Consider the following 25,361-nt stretch of genomic DNA (forward strand, 5'->3'; position numbering starts at 1 on the left):
ACAGAAGTGCATAATGCTTTCTCTACGTTGGCTGCATTCAGTTCATATTTAAGATATATTGGCGTTTACGTTGGATACCAAAAATTTTAATAAATAAAACTCGAACGTAAAATAGCATATTTATACGGAAACACCATGCATGTGCAAGATTACTAAATCAAACTGTTAAACGATCTTCCTTCTTACGAGAACGCATGCATGTATTGTCACTTTTATCCCCAACTGAATATTCTAGGCTTCGCAATAAACAACAGTACGCTTGCCATGAACAAACCTTCTTATTCTTTGAGAGAGCCTTATCCAGCTATATGGCTTGATCAATACTTATTCGCTTTTCCTATATTTAGCGTGACCTTACTCATTTAGCAACTGGCTATAGCTCTAAATCAACTACCAAGGTTCAACCTCGCGTCGTTTGAGTTTTCCTTCTATTTCTATGTGACCGTATCACACAAATATTGTGGACGTGTAAAAACAGTCCCATATTTATTTTTTATACTCTTGGTATTGTGCGAGTGTGTGACAATTGACGACTACTATTTTAAGCAACAAAACAATAAGCAACGGATTCTATAATTATTATGAACTTTATATTCACATTCAAAATATCAACCTCCTCCTCACAGCGGTTACCTTCCCTTGTTCATTATGATATATTTGATGTACCATAAGGGGGAATAATCGTTGCGGGGAGTTTGTCGAAATATTAGGATTAAGGGTTAGGGTTAAAATTGGCCCCACCCTGAGGCAAACTTAGTTTTGCATAGAGTTGTATAGGGAAAACCTTTAAAAATCTTCCTGTCTTGAACTACAGTGCACAGAGCTAAGATATTTGGCATGTAGCATTGTCTAGTGGACCTCTACCAACATAGTTCAAATCCTGACCGGTCTATGCACAATGAAATGTTGATTCTTCAGGTGTATTGGTTGAAATATCATTCAATAAGCACTGGCAATCTGTCCTTTCAGCGCTTTGATTTAATCTTGGTCATTAATTTATTCCATGCTGTGTACCTTTAAAGTGTACAAACCGATCATCTTGTTTTTCATACTTGTTCTAGCACAATTTGTCGCATTGATAAATAATGTCTGTCTGAGATTTAAATTGAGATTTAAATTGATCATTTCTGCAATTCTAGAAATTAATGTCCGTAAATATGCAAGGACTGCAATTTGCTGAATCAGTGTCAGCACAACACGTTCTTCAGGAACTTATTTGCGCTTTATAACCGAACATAACTAAAATAATTATGTCTAGCATATGTATTATGCCATATTCCAACTACAGTCCCCGATCCTAAGACAATAGCAGACACATTTATATAATCTATACTTAGTGGGTAAAAGGTTGGTAGTTGAATGAAATTTGATCAAAACGCAATGATATTACTGATTTCCATTACTGATTTCCATTACTGATTTCCAGATTTCCATGGAGTGCCTTAATGTATTTTGCATGTTGTTGTTTTGCCAATGATAAATTACATGCTTACCATATGGCAAATATGTAATAAGTTCCTTTAATCAAAAATACGAAATGTGGATAAAACATTAAAAAAAACAGTATCCATAAAAGAAATGTAGAAAATGAGCCGTCCGGAAACCGAATCTTTAATTCCCTAATGTGACCATAGATATGTTAACTAGTTGTAATTTGGCTCGTTTTACGTATTTAATGTGTTATCACAAATAACTCTTTACAGTCGTTCACTGTTGTTTTGCACAGTTAGTAAGATTATCAAGTCTCAATGTAATATTTTGTATCAAATAGCTATCATGGAAGACATTTGCGATCTGCTTAAGTTTCCATGGCAGGTCACTTTGTTCCTTCCAGAAATTATTACGGCATTGCTAGGGGAAATGCTTATGACGCATCATTAATCAAAATTAACACTTGAAGCATGTCGTGTTATATGAGACATTAAAACAAATATCTTGAGGGTATTTCTTTTAACTAGATGTTTAAATATTTGTTGTTCCATTGCTGTTTATGAATATTGATTTAAAATGTTTATACTTTAACAGTACTGTAACGTAGTATGCTAGAAGGTACGGACGTATATAATGTAATCGTATAAGTAATTAATGTTTAAATTTGAAAACGATTCAAAGAAGAAAATTCTTTCTCCTAAATTAGATAAAAATGATGTGCCATTCGTTTTACCGAGACAATCAGTAAAGTATTATTTGGGTTAACAATATGAATGAGACTTAAGGAGACTCAAGGTCGTTTTCACATACCATTCCACGGATGGAGATTGAAAATTAAATTGAGCCTGTTCATTTCTCAATCCACTCGCTTATGTTACAGATTGTTGTAATGATAAGCAAAGTGTTCCCTCGATTACAAGTTGATTTTTTAATTGATCATTAATCGTATTTTGGTTTGCAGCGCTGTCAATATGTAAGAAATACATTTGTTGAATACAGCGAAACCAGTTTATGGGTCATAAAACAAGGTTTTACTTTATAGTTATAAGCACACATAACTATTCCGTCTAGTTTTCGTCCGCTAGTTTTCGTACGGTGATTTATTCCGTCTACTGTTTTCAGGCGACATTAGGAGAAATATTTATTATAATGTATCAGTGATGGGTAAATCGTAAATACAGAGGTGTTTACTTAGAGCGACTTGTGTTTTTCGCATGCCGCTGTTTTGCCTGTCACCCTATCGCTGATACAGAATTAAATCCATTGAATACTAAATGCAGATAACATTTTGAAAAAAAGGCAAGAAAGAAAGACATCAAAAGTAAGTACTGTCAGGAACTGTCAGGAATCAAAACTTCAATTTCTTTAAAAGAACATACCTAGATGTAGTTTGTCTTGGTCGCGTTATATATGTACACGTATACATACCCTAGAATTGTTCATGTTTTGCGATATCTGAATACAAAATATTTGATAAAAATGCACGAGAAATGAACTTGTCTATTTTTTTTCACAAATAAATGTATGATGTATGCAATTTTTGTCAGGTTTTTCCTGAAAAAAATATGCCAGATTTAAAAATTGGTGAAATTTGTTTTAGCTGTCAATAGTTTAATCAAGTTTCAGTGTATATTTAATATCTACGAGCTTGAGGATATAATAACGAGATTCGTTCAATTTCCATGACAAAACACTGTTTGTGTATGAAAACCCCAATAAACGGTATTTGTAGGAAATTGCTTAGGAAGAAACATCATTTACTGGGATTCATGTTCGAATATGTTGGCTTACGAGAGACTTTATCAGATTATAAGACCAATATCTCGAGTGAATGTCTGTGAACAATAATTGTACAATTGCTGAATAAAGATTGGATACTCCACCGGTTTTGATAAGTAAGTCTTTGCTTAAATCATACTTTTATTACGGTTCCAAATGTTTAAAGTGACTCATCTTTCTAGAGAGACATTCAGTATGTACATAATATGAACTTATAAATAATCGATATATAAAAACTATAGAAATACATAGCAAATATTTTGGACTATTAACCGGCATTTTGACCGAGGGCAAATAATTATGACTATTGACAAACAAACTATTCACTAAGGGACTCGCCCGTTTAGCTCAGTAGGTAAGAGCGTCGGTCTACTGATCGCGGGGTCGCGACTTTGATCCTCGGGCGGGTCGCATGTTCTCCGTGACTATTTGATAAACGACATTGTGTCTTAAATCATTAGTCCTCCACCTCTGATTCATGTGGGGAAGTTGGTAGTTACTTGCGGAGAACAGGTTTGTACTGGTACAGAATCCAGGAACACTGGTTAGGTTAACTGCCCGCCGTTACATGACTGAAATACTGTTGAAAAACGGCATTAAACCCCCCCCCCCCCACCTCCCCCCCAAAAAAAACAAACAAATTCACTAAGGGTATATTACTACCTTGCTATTATGCAGTGTCGACCACATTAATTCTGGTCTGAAATTATTTCGCCTGGTTGCTTTCTATGCTTCCACAGAACCTTCAAGGGGATTTTTCAAGTTCATAATCTCGACTTGAGGAAAAGTAAGGATTGGCAGAAAATAAAATAATTAAATAAAAGTGTATATTCTTTGATAAGTATTGAGATCGAATGGTTGGTGCCGCTTTTGCGCGTTTCTTATATAAAAATCTTCAAATTAATGCATTCTATTAACATAATGAGTAAACTGTTTTCAGACAGAAATAAAGGAATCGGGGTTTACAGCACGGTCAGAACATTGCAAACACGTTAGATCGAGATTATGCTCAGAATGTCAAAGCGACAGTTGCTATATATCTGTTTACATAGTTACGTGTTTTTTTAATGACAAATCAAGTTTCTACAGATGAATCCGGATTTTCCTTAGCTAAGATGTCATTATTTGATATTGAAAAAGCGAAATAAAGAACTAATAGAAAAGTTACCGAAGATGAAACACGAACCATGGTAAACCCGGGGTCTTAATTTCGTAATGGAACAAGTTCGAGCATCATGCTTTCTCTAAGTTAAACTTGCCTATTCTCTAACTTGCCTACATTCGTATTTAAGATGTATTAGCGGTGATGTTGGATACCATACATTTTGATATTTACAACACGAACGCATATGAATACGAAATTATGTGGAAATTGTACTTAATCCTTGTGTTTTACGATTTTCTTTCTTATGAGAATGCATGGAAATAAGATTCAATTTTAATCCTCACAGACTTCGCAATTAACGATAACAAACTTTCTTATTCTCATTCATGATCTTAAAGCAGTTGTGTTGCTTGGTAAATTTTCGTTTTCGGATATTTTACGTGTCCTCTTTATTAATTTATACTATGCTGTGTACTTTGAAAGTGTACAAGACGACCGTCTTGTTTTTCAGTTTTGTTCTAGTACAATTTGGCGCATTCATAAACAATGTCTGTCTGAGATTTAAGGTGTATCTCTAAATTGATCGTTTCTGCAATTCTAGAAATTCTTGCCCGTCAATATGCAAGGACTGCAGTTTGCTGAATCAGTAAATGATGTACACAGCACCTTCCACTACTGGATGCACATGCCATTAAAAGGGTCATGAAATTGGCCATAATTATTTCAAACGTTTTTAACATGTCAGCATGAAAATTCACCCATTACTTCTTACTATTTAATGGGATTTTCATGACCACAGGTTTTAATGCCATACATTAAAAAGCCATGAAATAAGTATTTAAAACCCTGGTAAAATATACCTTGTTAAAATGACTTTGATGGCCATGAAAAGCTGCTTAAAATAATCCATTAAAGTAAGTTAACAGGCTCCTTAAAACTGCATGAACATTTTTAATTGGCATGAAATTAATGTGCCATTAAAAAGTACCCCTTAATTCCACATTAATTTGTAAGAACTAATGGGGCCATTATTTTTTTTAATACTCTGTTAATGGCCGTTAATTATTAAAAATTAATTAATGGTCTCATTATTTATGTCAGATTCAATTTCAGTGGGTTCGTAATATTTTAATGGTATATCAAATTAAGGGCCAAGAAAATTTGCCATCAGAATTAGACATCTTTGCCGTATTGATTTTACCTACGTATTACTACACATGTAATAATATCTATACATACGTACTGTTTTGTAAAATGCTAGAAGAATATTTGTTTCTTCTTTTTTTCTCTTATTATTTTGTAAAGTAAACACTTGTAACAGCCTCGTACAAACATTTGTCATATTGTATCCTTATTCTGTCATATGTTCATATGAAATAAGAAACTAAATGGATATTGTATTGTAAAGTGTTTTACTGAGAAGGGTTTACAGGTACCGGTTTAATAGATCAAGTGACCATATGGGTAGTTTTAACTATTCAACATTATAATATTGACAAACATTCTGACCAAGTTTTTATTGGTACAGACATTAGGCATCAGGTGTATTGAAAAAGCAACTGTTGATGACAATGTCAGCGCACAATGGGCAATCACAATTTAGCTCTACTTCAGTACTTTGTGCTCAGGTGCATGCACTTAAACAGCTAAGAGCAAATGTTTGAGGGATTGCATCACAAGTAGCTTCCCCCATCCCTTATCAAGCGTACTACACTCTTTGATTCATTGAAACGAAGAAGCGATTGATCTTCCCATGCTCCAAATGTATTTAAATCAGATTGTAAATCTTCACAACCATGTGTACTGTTCACTTCTCTATAAACCTTAATTTCTACTCAAGGATTGGAAATCTAAACTAGTCTGAACACATTTTATAATGTAAATTCCTTACCCCACCCACTTTCTTATACAAATGCTGATTATTTGGACAAGAAAAACAAAACAAAAACAAAAAAACAGAAAAAGTGGCATGCATCAATACGTAATTACCCTTACTAAAATATTGTAGATTGATGTTATTAAATAAATTAATACGTTTTCATCCGACTTCCATTGAAATAAATCCGATTTTTGTAGGAACACAATTTGGCAAACATTTGAAAAAAAATGGCGTAACTGCATCAAGGGGAAATAGCTTTAAAGCAACTCAACATAACATCATGATATATTATAGACGATGTGTGCGTAGTATGTATTTATTGTGATTAAAGTCCATTTTAGAACAATATATATGGAATTATAAGCATTCAATAGGAGTGCAAGCCAAAAACAAAAAAAAAAGAAAATATACGAATCACATTTTACAGAATGTAGGATTCAATGGGAATCACATTGCTGTTAAGGGCCATTAAGTTTACCCTTAAATGAAATCGTACAGAGCCTGAACATTTAATGGGCATTAAATCAAAGTTAAGAGCCATGAATAACCCTGTTAAATTTAAGATATACAGAATTTCACTATTTTTTCAAAGCCTTTAACTATTTTATCTAACAAACTAAAATTTTAATGGCATGATTCATGGTCAAAAATGAGTGTTTTAATGGTATTTTAACATGTAACCCATTAATATTGTGAAACCTGTTAAATAGAGTGATGCAGGAATTAATGGGGTTAATTAACGGTTTTTCCTATTTCAATGGATATTTTACAGGGTTTTAAACCATTTTTAATGGTATGTGCATCCAGTAGCGTTCTTCAGAAACCTATTTGCGTTTTATAACGGAACATAACTAAATTAATTCTGTCTAGCAAACTTACTTTACTATAATTATTCAAACTTCAGTCAGTAGCAGATACATTTATTTAATCTATCCATAGTGGGTAATAGATGGTTGGTAGATGAATGAAAATAGATCAAAACACAATGAAATTGAGTGGCTGAATGTATTTCGCATGTTGTTGTTTTGTTTGTGTTGGGTTTAACGCCGTTTTTCAACAGTATTTAAGTCCTGTAACGGCGGGCAGTTAACCTAACCAGTGTTCCTGGATTCTGTACCAGTACAAACCTGTTCTCCGCAAGTAACTGCCAACGTCCCTGTTTTGTCAGTAATAACTTTCATCCTTACCATATGGCAAATATATAATAAGTTCGTATAATCAAATATATTAGATGAAGCTGAAATATTTTGAAAAACAAAACAAGTATCCACAGAGGAAAGGTATAAAATGAGCCGTTCGGAACTTTAAATTCCTAAAGTGAACATAGTTCTGTCAGCTAGTTGTAACTCACTGCTGTTTTGATTAATTAGTAAGATTATCAAGCTACATTGTAATACATTATATCAAATAGCTATCAGGAAAGACATTTGCGATCTGCTTAGGTTTCCATGGTAAGTTACTTTTTTCTTTCCAGAAATTATTATGGCATTGCTAGGGAATTGCTTATGAGGCATTATTAATCGAAATTAACAGTTGAAGCATGTCGCGCCATGTGACATTAAAACCAATATCGCGAGGAAATTTCTTTGAACTGAATACATAAATATTTTTTATTCCACTGCTGTTTTTTAAAGTAAGTCGTTGCTTAGCTGTATTTTGATTTAAAATGTTTAAACTTATACAGTATTGTAACGAAATATGCTGAATGTATGCATATAATGTAAACTTATAAGTAATTAATGTTTTGTAAACGTTCCAAAGTAAAGAAAATACGCTCTTCTGACGTGAATCAAAAAGAGGTATAATTCCGTTTCACCGAGACAAGCAATAAAGAATGAATTCATATTAACACTATCAATGCAAATAAGACATAGTAAAAATACAATAATAGATAAGCCCTGGTCCAACCAATGAATTTTTATACCAGCAATTGCATTATTTTTAAGATTTTTTATGACCTAGAAATACGGGAATTTCTCAGATTTTGTTAGAATTGTCCGGCGTTGTACAGTCTTTTATATCTGTAGAAGATTTTAAAATTTTGTTAAAATATGATTCATACGCATATAGATTAAAATACTTGTCGCACACAATATACAAAATGGTTGTTTTTTTTCGACTATGACCAAATAAGTTAAATAGTATTTAATCATTACTTTTGGACTGTTAAAATGCCTTTGTTCAAGGTTATTGGAAATATCATTTTCCATATGCAAACGCGTAATCTCTTCGGCACCGCTTAATGCAAACGCTGAATACATGTTCCAGGCGAGACTAACATATATTTGATTGAAATTTGCAAGCGACCATGTAATTAAACAGTTACACAATGACCCTAATACAGACCCGTGAACCGTCGTACCAGACCTACATATGAGAATTATAACGTGTATTAACATTACATTGTATAGTTTGATTTTTGTTTTGTTTTTGTCGGGTTTAACGTCACACCGACACAATTATAGGTCATATGGTGACTTTTCAGCTTTGATGGTGGAGGAAGACCCCGGGTGCCCCTCCGTGCATTATTTCATCACGAGCGGGCACCTGGGTAGAACCACCGACCTTCCGCAAGCCAGCTGGATGGCTTCCTCACATGAAGAATTCAATGTCCCGAGTGAGGCTCGAACCCACATCAGTGAGGGGCAAGTGATTGGAAGTCAGCGACCTTAACCACTAGGCCACGGAGGCCCCTTGTATAGTTTGAACTTCGACTAACCATTATGTTATAATGCTTTAACTCCAGAAATTTAGTAGTTGAAAGATTGTATTTATCTTGATACCACTCTAAAGTTAACTTTAATATCATAATATTATGCAGTTTCTCAATGAGAGGAAACATTAACGAAGATACAGGAATTTTCGATAAATCTGTTGTATTATGATTCAATAGCAATATTAGTAAAACAGATGTTTTCGTAGCAAAATCTTTACCATTTTGATAAATGACTAACAAATGGAATAATTTGATTACTCCTTTTTTGTTTTGTAGGCCATTCACAAAAACGAATTTCCAACTGATATTGCAATATAAACAAAATCTGTTTCTAATCTGTGGAAAAACATTTATAGTATACAACTAAATGATGCAAACAAACTTAATTCTTCTTTAATTACAGCTTCACGATATGCCGATTAATTTCATATTTATATAATTAGCTGATGTTTTGATTTTCGTGTTAACGTTATATACCTTGAGACAGTGGACACTCCTTTTCGAGTAACTATTGCTTAGTAATATATTGAACAATTCCTGTCATATGGTTGATTAAAACTGTTTCCTAGGAGATGTTCACTAAGCTATGACTATTCAAAGTTCTTGCACTGAATAATTCTGCAAATAAGATCCTTTGATAATAATAACAGTTTCATCTTCATTATTCGCCTGCATAACTTGTCTGCAACTCATATCAGATTAAACATCACATCTGTCAAATGTTTCCGATCTCATACTTAGACGTTCACATACATCAGAGGTCTTTTAAACAAATAAATGAAAGTAAGCACAATTTCAGTGATAGCCAGAGCACCTTCTGCAGGAGTTTAAGCCTTGTTATTAATTTAAAGAATAATGTTACAGTACTTCAGTTATATATGTGGTTCAAATAATATCATAATCGCAAGGGTCAGACTATTCCATTCTTATAAGGGTCAGGCTATAATATAACGTTTTTTTTTTTTTTGGCAATTATCAAATATTCTCTTATTGCATACACTGCTTTAGGTAAACATTTAATTATGCCCCGAAGGTGGGCATATTAAAATCGCACTGTCCGTGCGTGCGTGCGGTGCCATTTTAGTAGCCCAGAGGTGAATAGGGGGCCTTTTATAAACAAGGGGCCATGGCCCTTTGATTGTTGCTGTAAATAAATCAGAGGGCCTCAGGGGAGGTATAAAATGTGTTTTCAAGATATGGCCCATTACCCAATGTATCCGAAACTGGTGGGGGGACCTTTTTGGTTGTTCAGCAGGTTATTTTGGGCCATTGTTGGCCCCTTAAAATGGCTCTTTGGCTGTTGGCCCACAAACCTAAAGTAGTGGACCGTCCGTGCGTGCGTCCGTGCGTCCGTGTAAATTCCTGTCTGGGCTGTAACTCTGTCATCCATAAAGGGGTTTTGAAATAACTTAGCATAAATGTTCAACATAATGAGATGACATGTCATGCGCAAGACTCAGACCCCTACCTAGTAGGTCAAGGTCACACTTAGAGGTCAAATGCTAACAGGGTCTGTTTCGTGTCCGGTCCATAACTCTACCATCTATGAAGGTATTTTGGAATAACTTGACATATATGTTCACCATAATGAGACGATGTGTCTTGCGCTATACCCAGACCTCTAGTTCCAAGGTCAAGGTAACACTTAGAAGTCAAAGGTTAATGGGTCTGTTTCTTGTCCGGTCCATAACTCTGCCATTGGTGAAGAGATTTTAAATTACTTGGCATAAATGTTTCCCATAATGTTATGAATGAAATTTTTAGGAATTTATATTTATGCTTTAACAACGTAAAGCTTGATGTAAGCAGGGTATTTCATATTAATTCTAACATTTTATTGTGTATGCATGTACTATATATATTTAGCGTACCAAATTACGTCTGCATGTATCACTACGTTCTGAACATAATGCTCCGGCTTTTTGTCAATATGTTATTTCAAAACGTACATATATGGTGATGTATGTAAACTGGTTATAGCCAGACTAAATAGGTCCTGCAAGGTTTGCCAAAGGTAAATTATCTATAATGACGCACCTACAGTGATTGTCCAATATCGACGCATCCAAAGGGGTTATCCCAGGTGTATTCATCATAGTATCTGGTGTTAATCGCAATAAACACTTGTGTTTGCATGATCTATCAATGGTAATGTTGATATGCAAATACCAGTGTTACTAAGTAGACCGGTATCCTGATTAATAAGAATGTGCAACTACCCAGGGCGTAGTCCTTATGTAACATATCAAGTCTGAAAACATTGAAGTTCTCTAGACGTTAGCTCCAAGCATATTTACCCGTGCGCAAGTTATACTAAACACCAAAAAATAAATACTTTCTGATGAAATATGTGCATGATTTATTAATCACTTCCTAGATTTTAGCAAACTTTAGTACGATTGAAATAGAACTTTTAATCGAAGCTTATTATTGATATATAATACAGCTGTTTTTTCACATGATCGCAATCTGGTAATTGATAATTGATGCAGTTATACACTATTGACTACAATTCTTATATAAGCCATATCTCGTTTTAAAAGCAAATACAACCTTTGGTTTATAGCTTCAGATAAAGTTCTATAGGAAACGTATCCAGGGCAAAAAACACGACAGAAAAAGATTAACAAGTAATATAAAATGCGCCAGGTGAACATTTGTTGTGTTTAGGTAAACAGAACGAATATTGGTGATAATTCCAGTTCTAAATATCATTTACTAATCATATAAAATGCAGTTTTCAACTATACGTTCATTTAATAGTAATTCTGCTAGTATCGCTGGTTTCGGATAGAAGTTGCATAGTAAGAACTATTGTAAAAGTGTTACAAAACAAACTCTGCTTTACTAAGTGTATAAAACTAAGCTCAATATATCATTTAATCTACATGCAAATCTCAATCACAATTATATATCATATCTAGTTACAAAATAACTTTTATAGGAAATCTAAATTCACAGGAAGTTTATTGATTGACGGAGAGGACTTGAGATTTATACGAGATTCTCCGCGTACAGTTACATTGTTGACGTTATCAGAAATGTCTTATAGCGTTCTTGCAAACGCATGTATTCACTTTTAAGTCAGCAATACGATCGAACCTCTCAATACTTGTGTAAAGAAATCCTCATTAGAATTCTTGGCGAAGTAAGAAATCAAACTGAAGTTGACAAATTAACTAAATGAAGCAAACAAAAAACTTTTTACAGTTGTTTCATGTTAATGATTGCTTTGATATTTAATTGTCTGTATTTTGTTTAGCTTTTCTTGTATATTTTTATTTCACATAAAACATGTCACTACTCGTACTAGTTATAAAACATTGCAGGTTTAACGGTGAATTTATTATGTGGAATAATTGTTGTTCAACACAGGTGCTCCTTCCTACGAGAGTGCAATTGACAATTACAAAAGTAATAGTTGCTACTTTGTAATTCTCAATGAGTCTTTCTGACGAGTAATATGTATAGTCAAATTAACTGATAACATACTTGCAATCAACACATACTTTATTGTTTTGGAACATACATTGGATCATTTATGTCATTTTAATAGGAGCATCTTGTTTTATAGAAACAGTGCGATTTATATCTTAGAAGTCCGTGCTACATTTTTATACACTTCACCAACCTTTTATGATCATGTTTAGAATTCGTACTCCGAAGATGAGATAGTGCTACTAAATAGTGACCAGTGTTTAGCAGTAAAAGCAAAAATAAACCAATTCGAATATTACCCAGTTTACTACGGTGGCTATAACGTAGTCTGTGTTCAGACCGTATGTTTTGTTCAAAGGAGATAACTCCTGAGGCTATTCAAATTTTGTATAATTATGTCCCTTGTCTTCTCAAAACATACGTCAGAGCCAGGACTGATGAAGTCAGAATATTTTTCTAAAAAAAAAAAAAAAAAAAAAAGATTATCTAGTCGGTAGCCAGACTAGCTATAACGTAGAATAAGCCGTATCTGATTCCAGAAGTTATGTTAAAGTACAAATGTAGTAGTATGTAGACGCAAAAAAAGGAGAGTTTACATTGAAATGGTAAATTCAAAATAACGGTAAATGTATTAGAAACACTTTGACTTAAAAATTTAATTCCTTTATGTTATTGGCACTTTTCACGATGCTACACTACTCCCAGTTTTATTTTAATGATATATAATTTTTTCACAGAAGAATCGGTATACTTTGATAAATATGCGATGTAAATAAAGCTTACATATTTCTATTCCACTCGCATCTTACAAATGTTATTATTAATACATCGATGAATATACTTGACCCATTGCTGTTGGCATCTAATGTTTATTAATTTCTTTTCGGTTTTGATAAATATTAATAAAGTAGACTCAAGCATTTAGCACAACAAACACAGCCAGAGTCACACGGCAAAGTAGGACAACATCAGTAAGAATCTGTAGTGGAAAGATATATTATATATTAAACGGGTTGCTTTAAATACACTTTATTAATACATTGTATGCAATACATTAAAATTGGATGGAGTAAAACTAATATCGTAGAAGATTGCAAATAGCAAAAATGATAAATTTCTACTATTTATTAATATGCCAGGCATTCAACAGCAGTATTGTTGAAAGATGATTTCTTATCAGCTTTATCCAGTCAGATTGTGATAAATACTGCAGCTTGTAAACTGCTGTTTTTTGTTTGTTTGTTTTTTTCTATTTTTTTTATGAACAGTCTAGTAATTGATAGCTTGACTGTGTTGATGTCAAGAAACGTTTGTTACATTTTAAAGTATTTACTTATTTTCTCAAGGACATTCAACAAAACGTCTTGAAAATGTTGCATTTGTAAGGAACTTTATCTTATTTATGGTCTAAAAAATTCATACGTCAATAAAATAGAAGTGTCATAGGTTTCCAGACTTGTCATAAAGGTTGTAATTGTGTATGTACATTTGCAAATTCATGCAAAAATGCCATGAAATCTATTGATGGTGAATTGGCCTTTCAACACTTACTCTAAGCATTGTATATCAGTGACATATGTTTGGAACATAATTACTATCATACGCACAGGGAATCTGATGCATGAGAGGTAGATACCTAACACAATAGGTAGTAGTTGATATTTTTCGTCTGGATTCTTATTAGTTCTGCCATCCTTGAATATCAGCATCTGACTCTTGTATGATCAGCATAAGTTTATTGTATAATTATATTGAAGGAGGATATGTATTCTCTATGTGCCAAATGACCGACGGTATTTATGGTAAGTGCAGTATAGTGCACAGAGAGATACGACTTCGTCAGTGATGGATTTTTAAGTGGCATTTTATAAGAATTGTGGTACGTACATTTTTTTTGTTTCACTTTTGATTCACTACAGTTACTGCCTACATCATTTTCCTTTTTGACTGGTTGATTAAGCTTTCATTGCTGATGTACAGGTTAAAGTTATGAATAATTTTTAAATGAAAGAAGGTGTATTATACATGATATAATTTTCCATAACATGCAAATATCACTTTGACATAAACATATACAGTGCAACCTCTGTAGAGCAACACCCTTTGGTAGATACAAATATTGACTGTTATGTAGAGGCTGCTGTTCTGGAGAGGTAAATTTGATAGTATATTTCAGCTTGGGAAATTTTGATGATGACGTTGTAAAGAGGTTTTTGCATAAGAGAGGGCCACTCTGGAGAGGTTGTACTGTAGTAAAAAGAATGACAATGAAGAGGAATAGCAGAGACGAGTTAACAAATTTGAAAAAATCGAGATCGTAATTTCGTAATACAGGGACATGCTTATCATAATTTCTTTAATAAGCATACTTTCCTCGTGTATTTAAGTTTATTTATTTCTATATTGCCCCTGTTGTTGGTTCACATACATTTCAATTAATACATCTCGTTTTTACAAGAAAGCATGCAGCTCTTTCACAAGTTGTAAAAATAATAAATGAATGTGATAAACAATAATGAAAGATTGTTCAATTATTTTTTACGGTTTTGTAACTTATGAATATAGTGTTGCGCTAAATCAGATTAAAAACCAATTGAGCCGTGAAATAAGAAAACCAACATAGTGGCTTTGCGACCAGCATGGATCCAGACCAGCCTGCGCATCCGCGCAGTCTGGTCAGGATCAATGCTGTTCGCTTTCAAAGTCTATAGCAATTAGAGAAACCATTAGCGAACAGCATGTATCCTGACCAGACTGCGCGGATGCGCAGGCTGGTCTGGATCCATGCTGGTCGCAAAGCCACTATGTTGGTTTTCCCATGGCACGGCTCAATTGTGTTTACCTCTTCTGGTAATCTGTAAGTGGTAATTTGGAAGCATAGAATGCAACTAAACTAATTTAAAAATAATAGCAAACTCTGTTTTTGTTTGTTTGTTTTGGGTTTAACGCCGTTTTTCAACAGTATTTCAGTCATGAAACGGCGGGCAATTAACCTAACCAGCAAACTCTGTATCATAGTAAGAGTTAATGAAACGTGCAGCGACCTCACGCCCCTCCATTAACTCACCTGCAGAAAACAAATTAATGGGTATCCTTTAGTTGCTATAGTGTATACATACGGTGAACAGTGCTCATTTTTGAACGTGGAAATGAAAAGAAAAAAAAAACGCGTTTGATAAATAAGCACTTGATGTCCTTGAATAAAACACTGGATGTTCTCATGTAAAGACTAGATACTCTATTGGTGTTTCTTAGGATAAGTTGACAGTAACACAAATTATATTTGCAAAGATAGGGACTTCGAATGTATTACAATTCAGTAGCAGTTTTGATTTACATAATGATTACATGTCCAAAACATATACATTTGCATTTCTAATTTATATTTGCATTTGTGAAAGATTTATTTACATTTTCTAAAGGATATGCAATGAAATATTGCAAAACAACCAAAGATTTTCTGCTAAGGTCGAAACGTAGTTTAATATGGATGCGATGTGATGGATATCATTTTCATTACATTCTGTGAAAGCTTAGTTAGTACAAAAGTAAAATAAAAGTTGATAGAGAATGGTTCAAACAGAGAATTCACAGCAAAAGTACCTGGTCCAGTTTGATTAATATTTTGACTGAACAGTCGTTGACGCTCATGTAACCCGGTTTTCTTTTCGTATACTACGAAACAACTCTAATTGATGTTTTATAACGAATCAAATCAAATCAAATCGAAATCTTTATTGTGATTTAGGCCTCCGGCCAGTACACCCATCAAAATAGTGAAATGCTTAGGACAGAAATAATAAAATATGCATTCTCATGAGGAACAATCTGACTTAAGTACTTGATCTTCTAAACGAAGATCTGAGAACGACCCATTCACATACGTCTTCTGTATATTTTGGATTTCCGGTATAGCTATTTTTATTTTAACCAATCAGACGACTTGTTCTAAAAGTCAAAGAGTAAGAAAATGTGCGTTCATTCCAGGATTCGAACCCGCGAGCCCTCGCTTACAAAGCAAGCGGGCTACCGACTGAGCTAACCGGCTATCTGACACATTACGATATAAGAATTGTAAATATCAAAAGTCAAGGCTACAGGTAGATTTGCAAAATGTTGTAAGCTAAGCCCTGGTTGGCTAGCGAAAGGGTTGTCAGAACGAGGCTATGAATAGGTCGTTCTCAGATCCTATGCGTAGCGTAATAGGATATGTACTTTAGTCAGATTGCATGAGGAACAGCCTATAACGGTCAAGATATATAAAAATAGATTGAGAATTGTGTTAGTTCGCATACTAAGACATATAAAATCTAAGTTTCTATTGATATCAATATTCATGTTCTATAAAATATTGTATGTTATTTTAAGAAAACGTTACTTAAAACAATCGAGAATTTCATTAGTTCATGAATTCAGCATGTAGAAGTATATCAAAAAACATAGACACGAAAATCTAGTTCATGTTGTCTTTAACACAGTTATACGTAAATTGAAAAAAGTGTTTTATCCTTTTATAATTAACGCATTTAAGCAACAATTTCATACGTCTAAGAGCTTCTACAATAATACTCTCATTTCGATTCTTAGCAAAGTATATATTCATCTAAGCTAAGCTTAATGAAATAACTAAATGAAACAAAATAAAGTACCTCAGAGATGCTACTTGACGGCGGCGGTTGTCTTCATGATTTATTAATTGCATTTTAGCTATGTTTTCATATTTACGTTCTATCTTTAAAATCTTTGTTTTACACGGTAAGTCAAAATGGTATAACAGACGCAAGAGGAATTCATTTCGAGGAACATTTAGTACTTTGCACCTGTACGTGTTTAACATTAAAGTGCGATACTGTTAATAAAAATCTATTATAATAATTATTGTTTAGTGCAGAAGCTGAGAGGAAATATGCAGGGTTGCTTTTCGTTATCTCTTGCCCACTAAATACTTACTCGTGACAGCAATCATGAACACGCTACAATAAACTAATATACAAAACTAACATGTCGTTCTTGCCGTTTAATTAACTCGTGGGCACAAGAGTCCAAATCGATGTACCGAAACATTAAATCGTGGAAACGAGACAGCAAAGATAACTCCAAGCCACGATACGGTGTTAGTACCTCCAGGCCTCGAGATAAATTAACACGCTTACTTGGTCCGTCAAAGCTTCTGTAGATTAGCGATAAGTTTATCAAAATTGAAAAGATGGCTTTAAAATAACCAGCAGACGCTTTTCCTTTCTTCTGTGTAATCTAATTTTGATACAATTTTATTGTTTGACATCATTTTGAGTACTGCGAAAAGTTTGGAATTTTGCACAAACAAGAATGACTATGTTTCGTTTCTGTTCTAGCACAGATCAATATATGTTGTTTTGACAGTGTCATTGTAATAGTCGATATCTGTCGTTTTGAAAATTGAATATTACTGTCCGCAAATATAAAGACTACATTAGCCAGAGTCAGAACCATCACGCAAACTTGATAAGGGAGATATCATTTTTTTTTTACTTTTAAGTATTGTCTTGTCAGACGTATAAAGATTTATTCTGTTTTCAAATGGTATGCATTACAGAAAGTCAGATATATACTTAAACTCTCCACTTTGTAAAATGTCTCTCCCAGACACCACGTTGATAAATAAAAATGGTATAGTGTAATGAACTGACTGCCGCATTTTTGTCAGTGAAAATATTTTTGTATCATGTCGCAAATGAAAAATAAGTTGAAACTTCGTTTATTTAAGAATTATACCTGTACCTGATAGTTTGAGACAAGGATAAAAAAAATTATAGATTGAAAGAAAAGACACGAGTCGCCTGGATGTGGATCTTACAATTCCATGATAAAATAGTTCGAAGAATGTGCTTTACGTACATTAAACCAGATTATTGTGTTTTGATTCGTTTCATGTGGTTTTCTATCGTTCTCTAACTTTTAATGGTTTGTGGAAGTTGATAATACAGTTATTTCTGAACATTGAATGAAAGCCGGTATAGAAGTATAGTACATTCAAACGATAAATCTAGGTACTTCGGTATCAAGATCAACAGTTTCTTCAAGTGATATACATACCACAGAAATGTTTCACTAAGTCTAGTTCACTTTTTAACAACGGAAAATCGTTGATGTTGTATCAAGTATCTTGTCAAGTTACTCTTGAACAAAAAATGCCAAACGTAAGTAGATACTTCATTGTTGATAACATTTGTTCATTGCAATTTCATGTCTCATAATAAATCTTGTATTTCATATTAAACAGAGAAACATTTTACGATTTTCCTTCAGTTTCCATGACAAAACACTTTTTCTTCAATTATACGTTATTGTCAAAGGAAATTGCTTGTAACGCATCAGCTATCGGAATTTATATTCGAAGCATGTTGGACTACGAGATATTTTAAGACCAATATCTAAGTGCTGAATATTCATTCTACTTGAGTTTTTGAAAGTAAGTCTTTGTTCAGATTATATTTTCGATAACAATTTCATATGTTTAAACTTTATCCACATGTATACTCTATCGACACTTGTTAAAATTTATGAATAGTAAATTGTTTTGAAAATCTTGCGATGTCAAGCAAAATTATATTCTCCTGAATCAAAGTAAGAGAAAGTGTATTTCCGTTTATTCGAGATTCATATATTTAAAAAATAAAGCAAACTAAAAGTTGTAGATAGTACACTATATGTGCATTTGTAGTTAGAACATTGAATGACCTTGTGTTATTATAATTATTATTATTATTCCGTGATTGTGGTAAGTTGTGTAGTGTGTATAAATGCACCATGACAATTAAGTTATTTCATATAGGTAACACATTAGTAAGTAAATTTACTACATTTTCTGTATAAAATGGTTTACATTTCTACAAATGCAAAAAAAAAAAAAATCTGCCTGAAAATACTATCAAAATGTCAAGTATATGTTTGCAATGAAATAAATACTGGCTTAAATTAAACACGAAAATGCCACTTTAGGTGGGAAAAAATGAAGACTTTTTTCTTTGCTCCATTATCTGACTAGACCGGAAGTACTGCTTGTTTCCCTATTTAGTAGTTTATACACCTGTAGAAAACTTTTACACCGAGAAAATTGACTTAGCAAGTATTTTTGATGTCATCTGCTAAATAGTTATTACCACTTCCTACGTTTCAAGAGCTTAATAATACTCAGTTACATGTGTTTTACATATAATAGCTTTTTTAATGCTTGGAAACACACAAAGTTGAGCGGAACCACTTATGACAATACAAGTAAATATAAACCTGCTTTGATATGATTTAATAGCAAAATTAGTAAACCAGATGTCTGATTTCTTTGCAATAAGTGTTTATCCGTTTGATAAATTACTGACAAATGGGAAAATTCAGCTACATTTTTTTCTTCCCTTTGTGAGCCAGTCACAAAAACGAATATCTTAACGAAATTGCAAATAAAAAATTATCATTTTAATCAATGGCACAGCGTAGATATAATACAGCTAAATGATGCAAACGAAAACGTCTACTTTGATGTTTTCTCCATGATGCCGATTATATTGATATCTAATTAACTGATACTTGCTTTTCGCATTTCCTGACGTTGGCATTCTTCTTTGAGTAAGTATATTGCTAAGCAATTAATTTAATTAGTCATTTGAAATAACAGTTTGCTAAAAGTGTTCATATTGTTTTACGTTTTTTATACTAAGCCTCATTTCTTGGAATGGTTCTACAATAGACATTTTAATAATTATAATTACATATAACGACCATACCTTCGAAGTTAATCAATATATCGTTTTCACTCAGTAATGTCGGATTAAGCATAGCTTGAAGTTATTTTGCATATTATATTTTATAGTTAGTGTGTTAGGAATCCATGAAAAGTGTAGAGATGTTTAGCTTTCGTCAAATTAATTTAAATTTTATTTTCAAAAATGGCAATCCGTACCTATTGGTAAATTTCATTGGACTATGTGAATGTAATTTTGAAAAGTTCCGTAAAAACTCCCTAGTCAGTAATAGCATTCGCCCATGTCCGTGTAATTACATCTACTCATAATATGTCATTTCGGCATTCTTCAGCAAGAACGGAAAGTCCTGTGCTTGTATGGGCCATATTGACGGTGAAATCCGACATCTTTGTACTACAATTCGTAATTGTACAGAATCGGTCAATTGTCATAACGGTTCATTTTCCTTCATAGTTAGCCTTATTTATTGGCTTATCGGGATGATTTATTTTATGATCTGTTACTTTATAGTTGTCATCCCTCTAAGCCTTACCCGTATATGCATTTTACTGTTAGAAAAACGAACACGTTAAAAACTCAATATTAAGTCATAAAATACTGGTCAAACTTACTTGCTCCAATAAATTAAACATTTATATTTAAGTAGAAACTTCAAATGGGTTGAATATAATTCATAATTTTAAAGAAAAGATACTTAAATCTGCGAGGAGGAATCTACCGTGACATCGGACATAAAATGTACTTTCAAAAAATGCCAGCGAGGCAATTGTATGCTTTAATGTCAACATAAATTAATTATCAGAGATGTAATCGTTTCAAATACATTGTACTTGTACATGTACCAGAAAACGTTCCCAACGGGATTTCATTGGGGATTTCCTAACAAAAATATGCAGAATATGTTTGGACGTGACGGGACAGCGACAGTCAAAAGTTAACACGCGGTCCCAAAACGTCCTATTAAGACTATAATTATACCAATAAAAGAAATTGTTCTTTGTTTCATATAAAATTCAGCTAATTCAGAACAATATTGTTACAGTTTCTAGATATTCACTCCGTCGTAGACCTATTTTCCACACGATATCCATACATTTGCTTCAAGAAAACGAAAAGAAAAAGGGGTGTTGTATAGTTTGCAATGAAATGCAAGTCAACTGAAGTCAGGTACCCTCATATTGCCGCATTTCAGAAAGCGGTCCGCAGAATAAACACCCTACTTTCGTTTTCAAGTAAACAACTCAGAAAACATGCGAATATTAGCATGAAAAGTGTCCTACTTTATGTAAAATTCATTCCACGAGTGAAATAATGCCTATTTGGCCCCCTATTTACGCTCAAATGGAAAAAATAGGATCTATTTATTAGGGACTTCTTTCGACTACACCACGGAAGCACATTTTGGAAGCACATTTTGGACCAAATTACTGCATTATGACCTATAAATGGGCTACCTTATAGTGTACGCCGTTTTATTCATATGAATTCCACCATTCAGCAAATTTTCATAGCAAAAAGACGCATTGTGTATTAATTGGTAGTAAATCAGTATCTCTACAGTATTGCTTTTAAAAAGAAATATAAACACTCACCAGACTTCTATTTCTATTGTTTGAATGTTTAAGATTACATATAAAAACAACTTTTAAACTCCATCGGTTGTGAGTAACATGCTTTCAGTGGCTGATGCTGTTTTCACCTAGTTATTACATTATACAATACATCAAATACCAGTCAGTTTCTGTCATCGAACATCAGTAACTGGCAATACAGTGGCATATTTTGTGTATGTTTAAGTACGGAAACCTTTAACTGCATGCCAAATGACTTTGATATATATTTAGATTTGTCTCAAATTTGCAAAGTTATGTGCACAGAGATAATGGTAAACAATGATTTAATTTTAAAGTACGTAAATCAAGCCTGTAAGAAGATCCGTAAAGTTTATTTTTAAAATATTGGGTATAGTATATTTAATGCACACGTAATAATTATCATATCATATTTCATATATTATGAAATTGGATTATTTGGAATATAAAGGCATCCTGATCGATTATATTGATTAAATTGTAAATAAATGATAGGATATATTAAGTAGTTTCGGTGTTCGGTATCATCATGTCGCAAATAAAAAGTAAGTACAAACCTAAATGCGTATATTATACGAATTAACTTATTATAATCAGGCAATTAATACACTTTATGAGACATGTATGTAAATAATTTTGTTTACATTTTTGTATAGGATAGTTTGATTTTGACGTTTGAGTTTGACAGTTCAATTTATCGACTGGTCTGCCGATTACGGAAATTGACATGATTTACTTTGCCTCATTTAGGTAAGAACCGCTATCGTACTGAATAACATTACCTAAATAACGGACCGTTCCATTTTTAAAAGTATAAAAACATCGCTGACCTCAAAAACGAACTATATATAATTCAGTTATTATTATTATCAAACAAGACTTTAACAGCATTAATATGGCTATATACGTTAAAAGGTTACTGATGTACGTTTGAACTATTTACCTGCCTATAAAGAAACACTTTTATCTGTTTTAGCTAAGACGTCAGTTTCAGGCATTGCTATGATATCCCAGATCTAGAATGATTTTACAGCAAATATAATGTCAAATAAATTTTCTGGAAACTAAAGTTCTCATTCAAAACGTTAGGTTTGATATTAAACGGATTTGTTTTTTTTAATTGTTCTAAAAGATTCATATGACTGACTATAGAGTTAATTATCACATTTACAAAATTAGTGTAATTCCAACATGATCTACTATATGTGATTGTTTTTTTCTAAAAGCTTATTTGAAATTCTAATAAAAATCTATCTCTCGTTATGTGTAAATAATTCACCTAAATTGCAGAGAAACAGGCTAAAATATTTTTAGCTACTTTCTGTCTAAATGGAAATAAACTTCTAACAAGACAGAAGAGTTTGAACTAATGTCGCCTATTTGATGGCGACAACGCTTTCTACAGTAAGTGTTGAATTTGCATTCACACAGTACTAAAACTAGCAACAAAAAAGGAGGGAAATCCAAGTTATAACCTTAGTACTTATGTGTCAAGTTATTCAATAGTACATGTATTCAGTTTGGTTGTTTATCCATGGCAAGCAAACTGTGATGAACTTCGTTAAACTGTTAAACTGTTGTCAGGCAGGAGGAAAAGACAGTTAAAGTATAACTATCCTGTTAATCTATAAATTTGCATCGTACTCAGGTTATAATAAAACACACCAGTGATTTTTGCATCAGATGTTGAACTGATCCGATTTGAAAAAGGAGGGAACCTAAGTCGTGAATATCTGCTTCTGTAATTGGATGAAAAAACTTGTCAACCTCAGGGTTTCTTGTTATATTTCATTTTTATTTCTTTTCATATGCAGTGCATACGTGCTTAATATATGAAGCTGACTGGATTACACATGTTACTTATGTATGCAGCGATTTTCTTTATTTATGGGAGAGAGACTTTGGTAACGAAATAATTGCTTCGTTTGACCTTTGCCAATAATCAGTTATCACATAGGTATATTTTCTTTCTTGTTTTTCCCACAGATTGCATTACGCGTAATAATATTGTATTTGTCTACACCAGTCATATTAAATTAACAGTTAATTAACAATTAACAACAATATCATAGGAAAACGTAGTTTAGCACTGACATACAAGAGGTACAGTCAATATTGCCGTGTGACTGGCAGCCATATCACTGTGTTCTTGTCTCGTGTTTACATGGATAGCATGGTATATAACTGAAGTTTTATTCTCAATTCTCGGAATGATCTCCATGCGTTCCCGAAAGGTATATACAGGTGTATATTTTCGGTGTACGAAAGAGATTCTGTTCTGCCAAGTTGTACATTGTGAGCGGGAGTTACCTATTAAATTCTTGTTCTTAAAATAGTTAAGGTTATTTTTAATAGGCCGATGAAGTTTCAAATTACATAACTACATTTATCATATCAGATTTCACGGGGGTGGATCGGTAAACTTAAATTGAAACATTTGTTGATGTAGTAAATTTTTTAACAGACAATAACAATTAGAAATACGACTGTCTTGGGTTTAATTAAGTTTTAATATTTCACACATCTTAAATTATTTGATCTGTATTGTTTTTAACCGTTGAAATAATGTCTGTTTCATTACAATATTTTTCGCAGAATAAATGCGATTATGATTTTATACTATCATTACCTAGATGCTGACAAACAATTTTATTCGCATGCTCTCTTTCATTTAATTTTAAAACCAACTGATAATAAAGTGAAACACATGAGCCACAAATTTAAAACTTAATAGCAACTATAAATTATTAATCAATTAATGTTCGAAATTTTGATTTCGTGATTCTTTATTATAAAAACAATATTATCTATGTACAAACATGTACGTATTTATCATTTGCTCTGAAATAAACGTGCGTATTAGAGCTTAAAAAGATAAACATTTGGCAAATAAATTCATCATTTAGACTAAGTACGAAGTAAAAGAAATAAATGCCCTTTCAACTGTCGTTAATTAAAAACTCACAGCCCAGTAGAACTACTGGTAAAGATTTCAGTTTAAACAGCAGCGATAATTTGCTGAAGATTTCTAAGAAGATAAAGATGCGTCGTCGCCTCTAGTCTGTGTTCAGACTGAATGTTCTGTTCACAGGAGATACCTCCTGTGGCTATTCAAATTTTGTATAATTATGTGACCCTACGTCGAATCGTTCACTTAAATCGCTATTTATGTTTCTTTTCATCAATGCAAAGTTCTGTTTTATTATGAAATAGACATAAATGTTAAAGTCTGTTTAAGTCTGTTATTTCTTTGATATTATTTTAGGACGTTGGGTGATTTTCCAAATTATGCATTTTGAAAGTAAACCCCAGACTGTCGATGACATTGAAGTTTTGAAATTTTAGGATTCGGTTTTCATGACATTGTGTCAAATCCCGCGATCTAAACTTCATCATTGGAGTTTTGCCCCCAAATTGCCTTTATATACGCCGTTATTCAACAGTATTTCAGTTGTTATTATTATTATATGTAACAGCGGGCAGTAAACTTAACCAGCGTTCTTGGATTCTGTACCAGTACATGCCTGTTCTCCGCAAGTAACTGCCAACTTCCCCTCATGAATCAGAGGTGCAGAACGAATGATTTCAGACACAGTGTCTTTATCGAATCGTCACAGAGAACATACACCCCGCCCGGGGATGAAACACATGAACCCGCGATCGGTAGATCAGCGCTCTCCAT

The 25,361-nt window shown here is 33.0% G+C and overlaps 1 protein-coding gene across 4 annotated transcripts in view; it reads left to right on the forward strand.

Annotated features, from left to right (window-relative positions):
* Positions 1-25,361, forward strand: part of LOC123547234 (TWiK family of potassium channels protein 18-like) — a 123,467-nt gene that overhangs the window by 61,098 nt on the left and 37,008 nt on the right. The window contains exon 1 of one of the 4 annotated variants that reach the window (XM_045334169.2): positions 14,054-14,227. The exons of 1 other annotated variant lie outside the window; for it this stretch is intronic. Coding sequence is in view for 1 of the 3 variants with exons in the window: in XM_045334166.2 (XP_045190101.2) it covers positions 22,209-22,224 (16 nt within the window). In the remaining 2 variants the exon portion in view is untranslated. Of the gene's footprint in view, positions 1-14,053; positions 14,228-18,573; positions 18,800-22,092; positions 22,225-25,361 lie in introns of those variants that run through there. 2 more of the 4 variants (XM_045334168.2, XM_045334166.2) reach the window with 2 other exon arrangements.

Source organism: Mercenaria mercenaria, chromosome 9 (genome assembly GCF_021730395.1).
Source record: "Mercenaria mercenaria strain notata chromosome 9, MADL_Memer_1, whole genome shotgun sequence".
In the NCBI taxonomy this organism is placed as follows: Eukaryota; Metazoa; Mollusca; class Bivalvia; order Venerida; family Veneridae; genus Mercenaria; species Mercenaria mercenaria.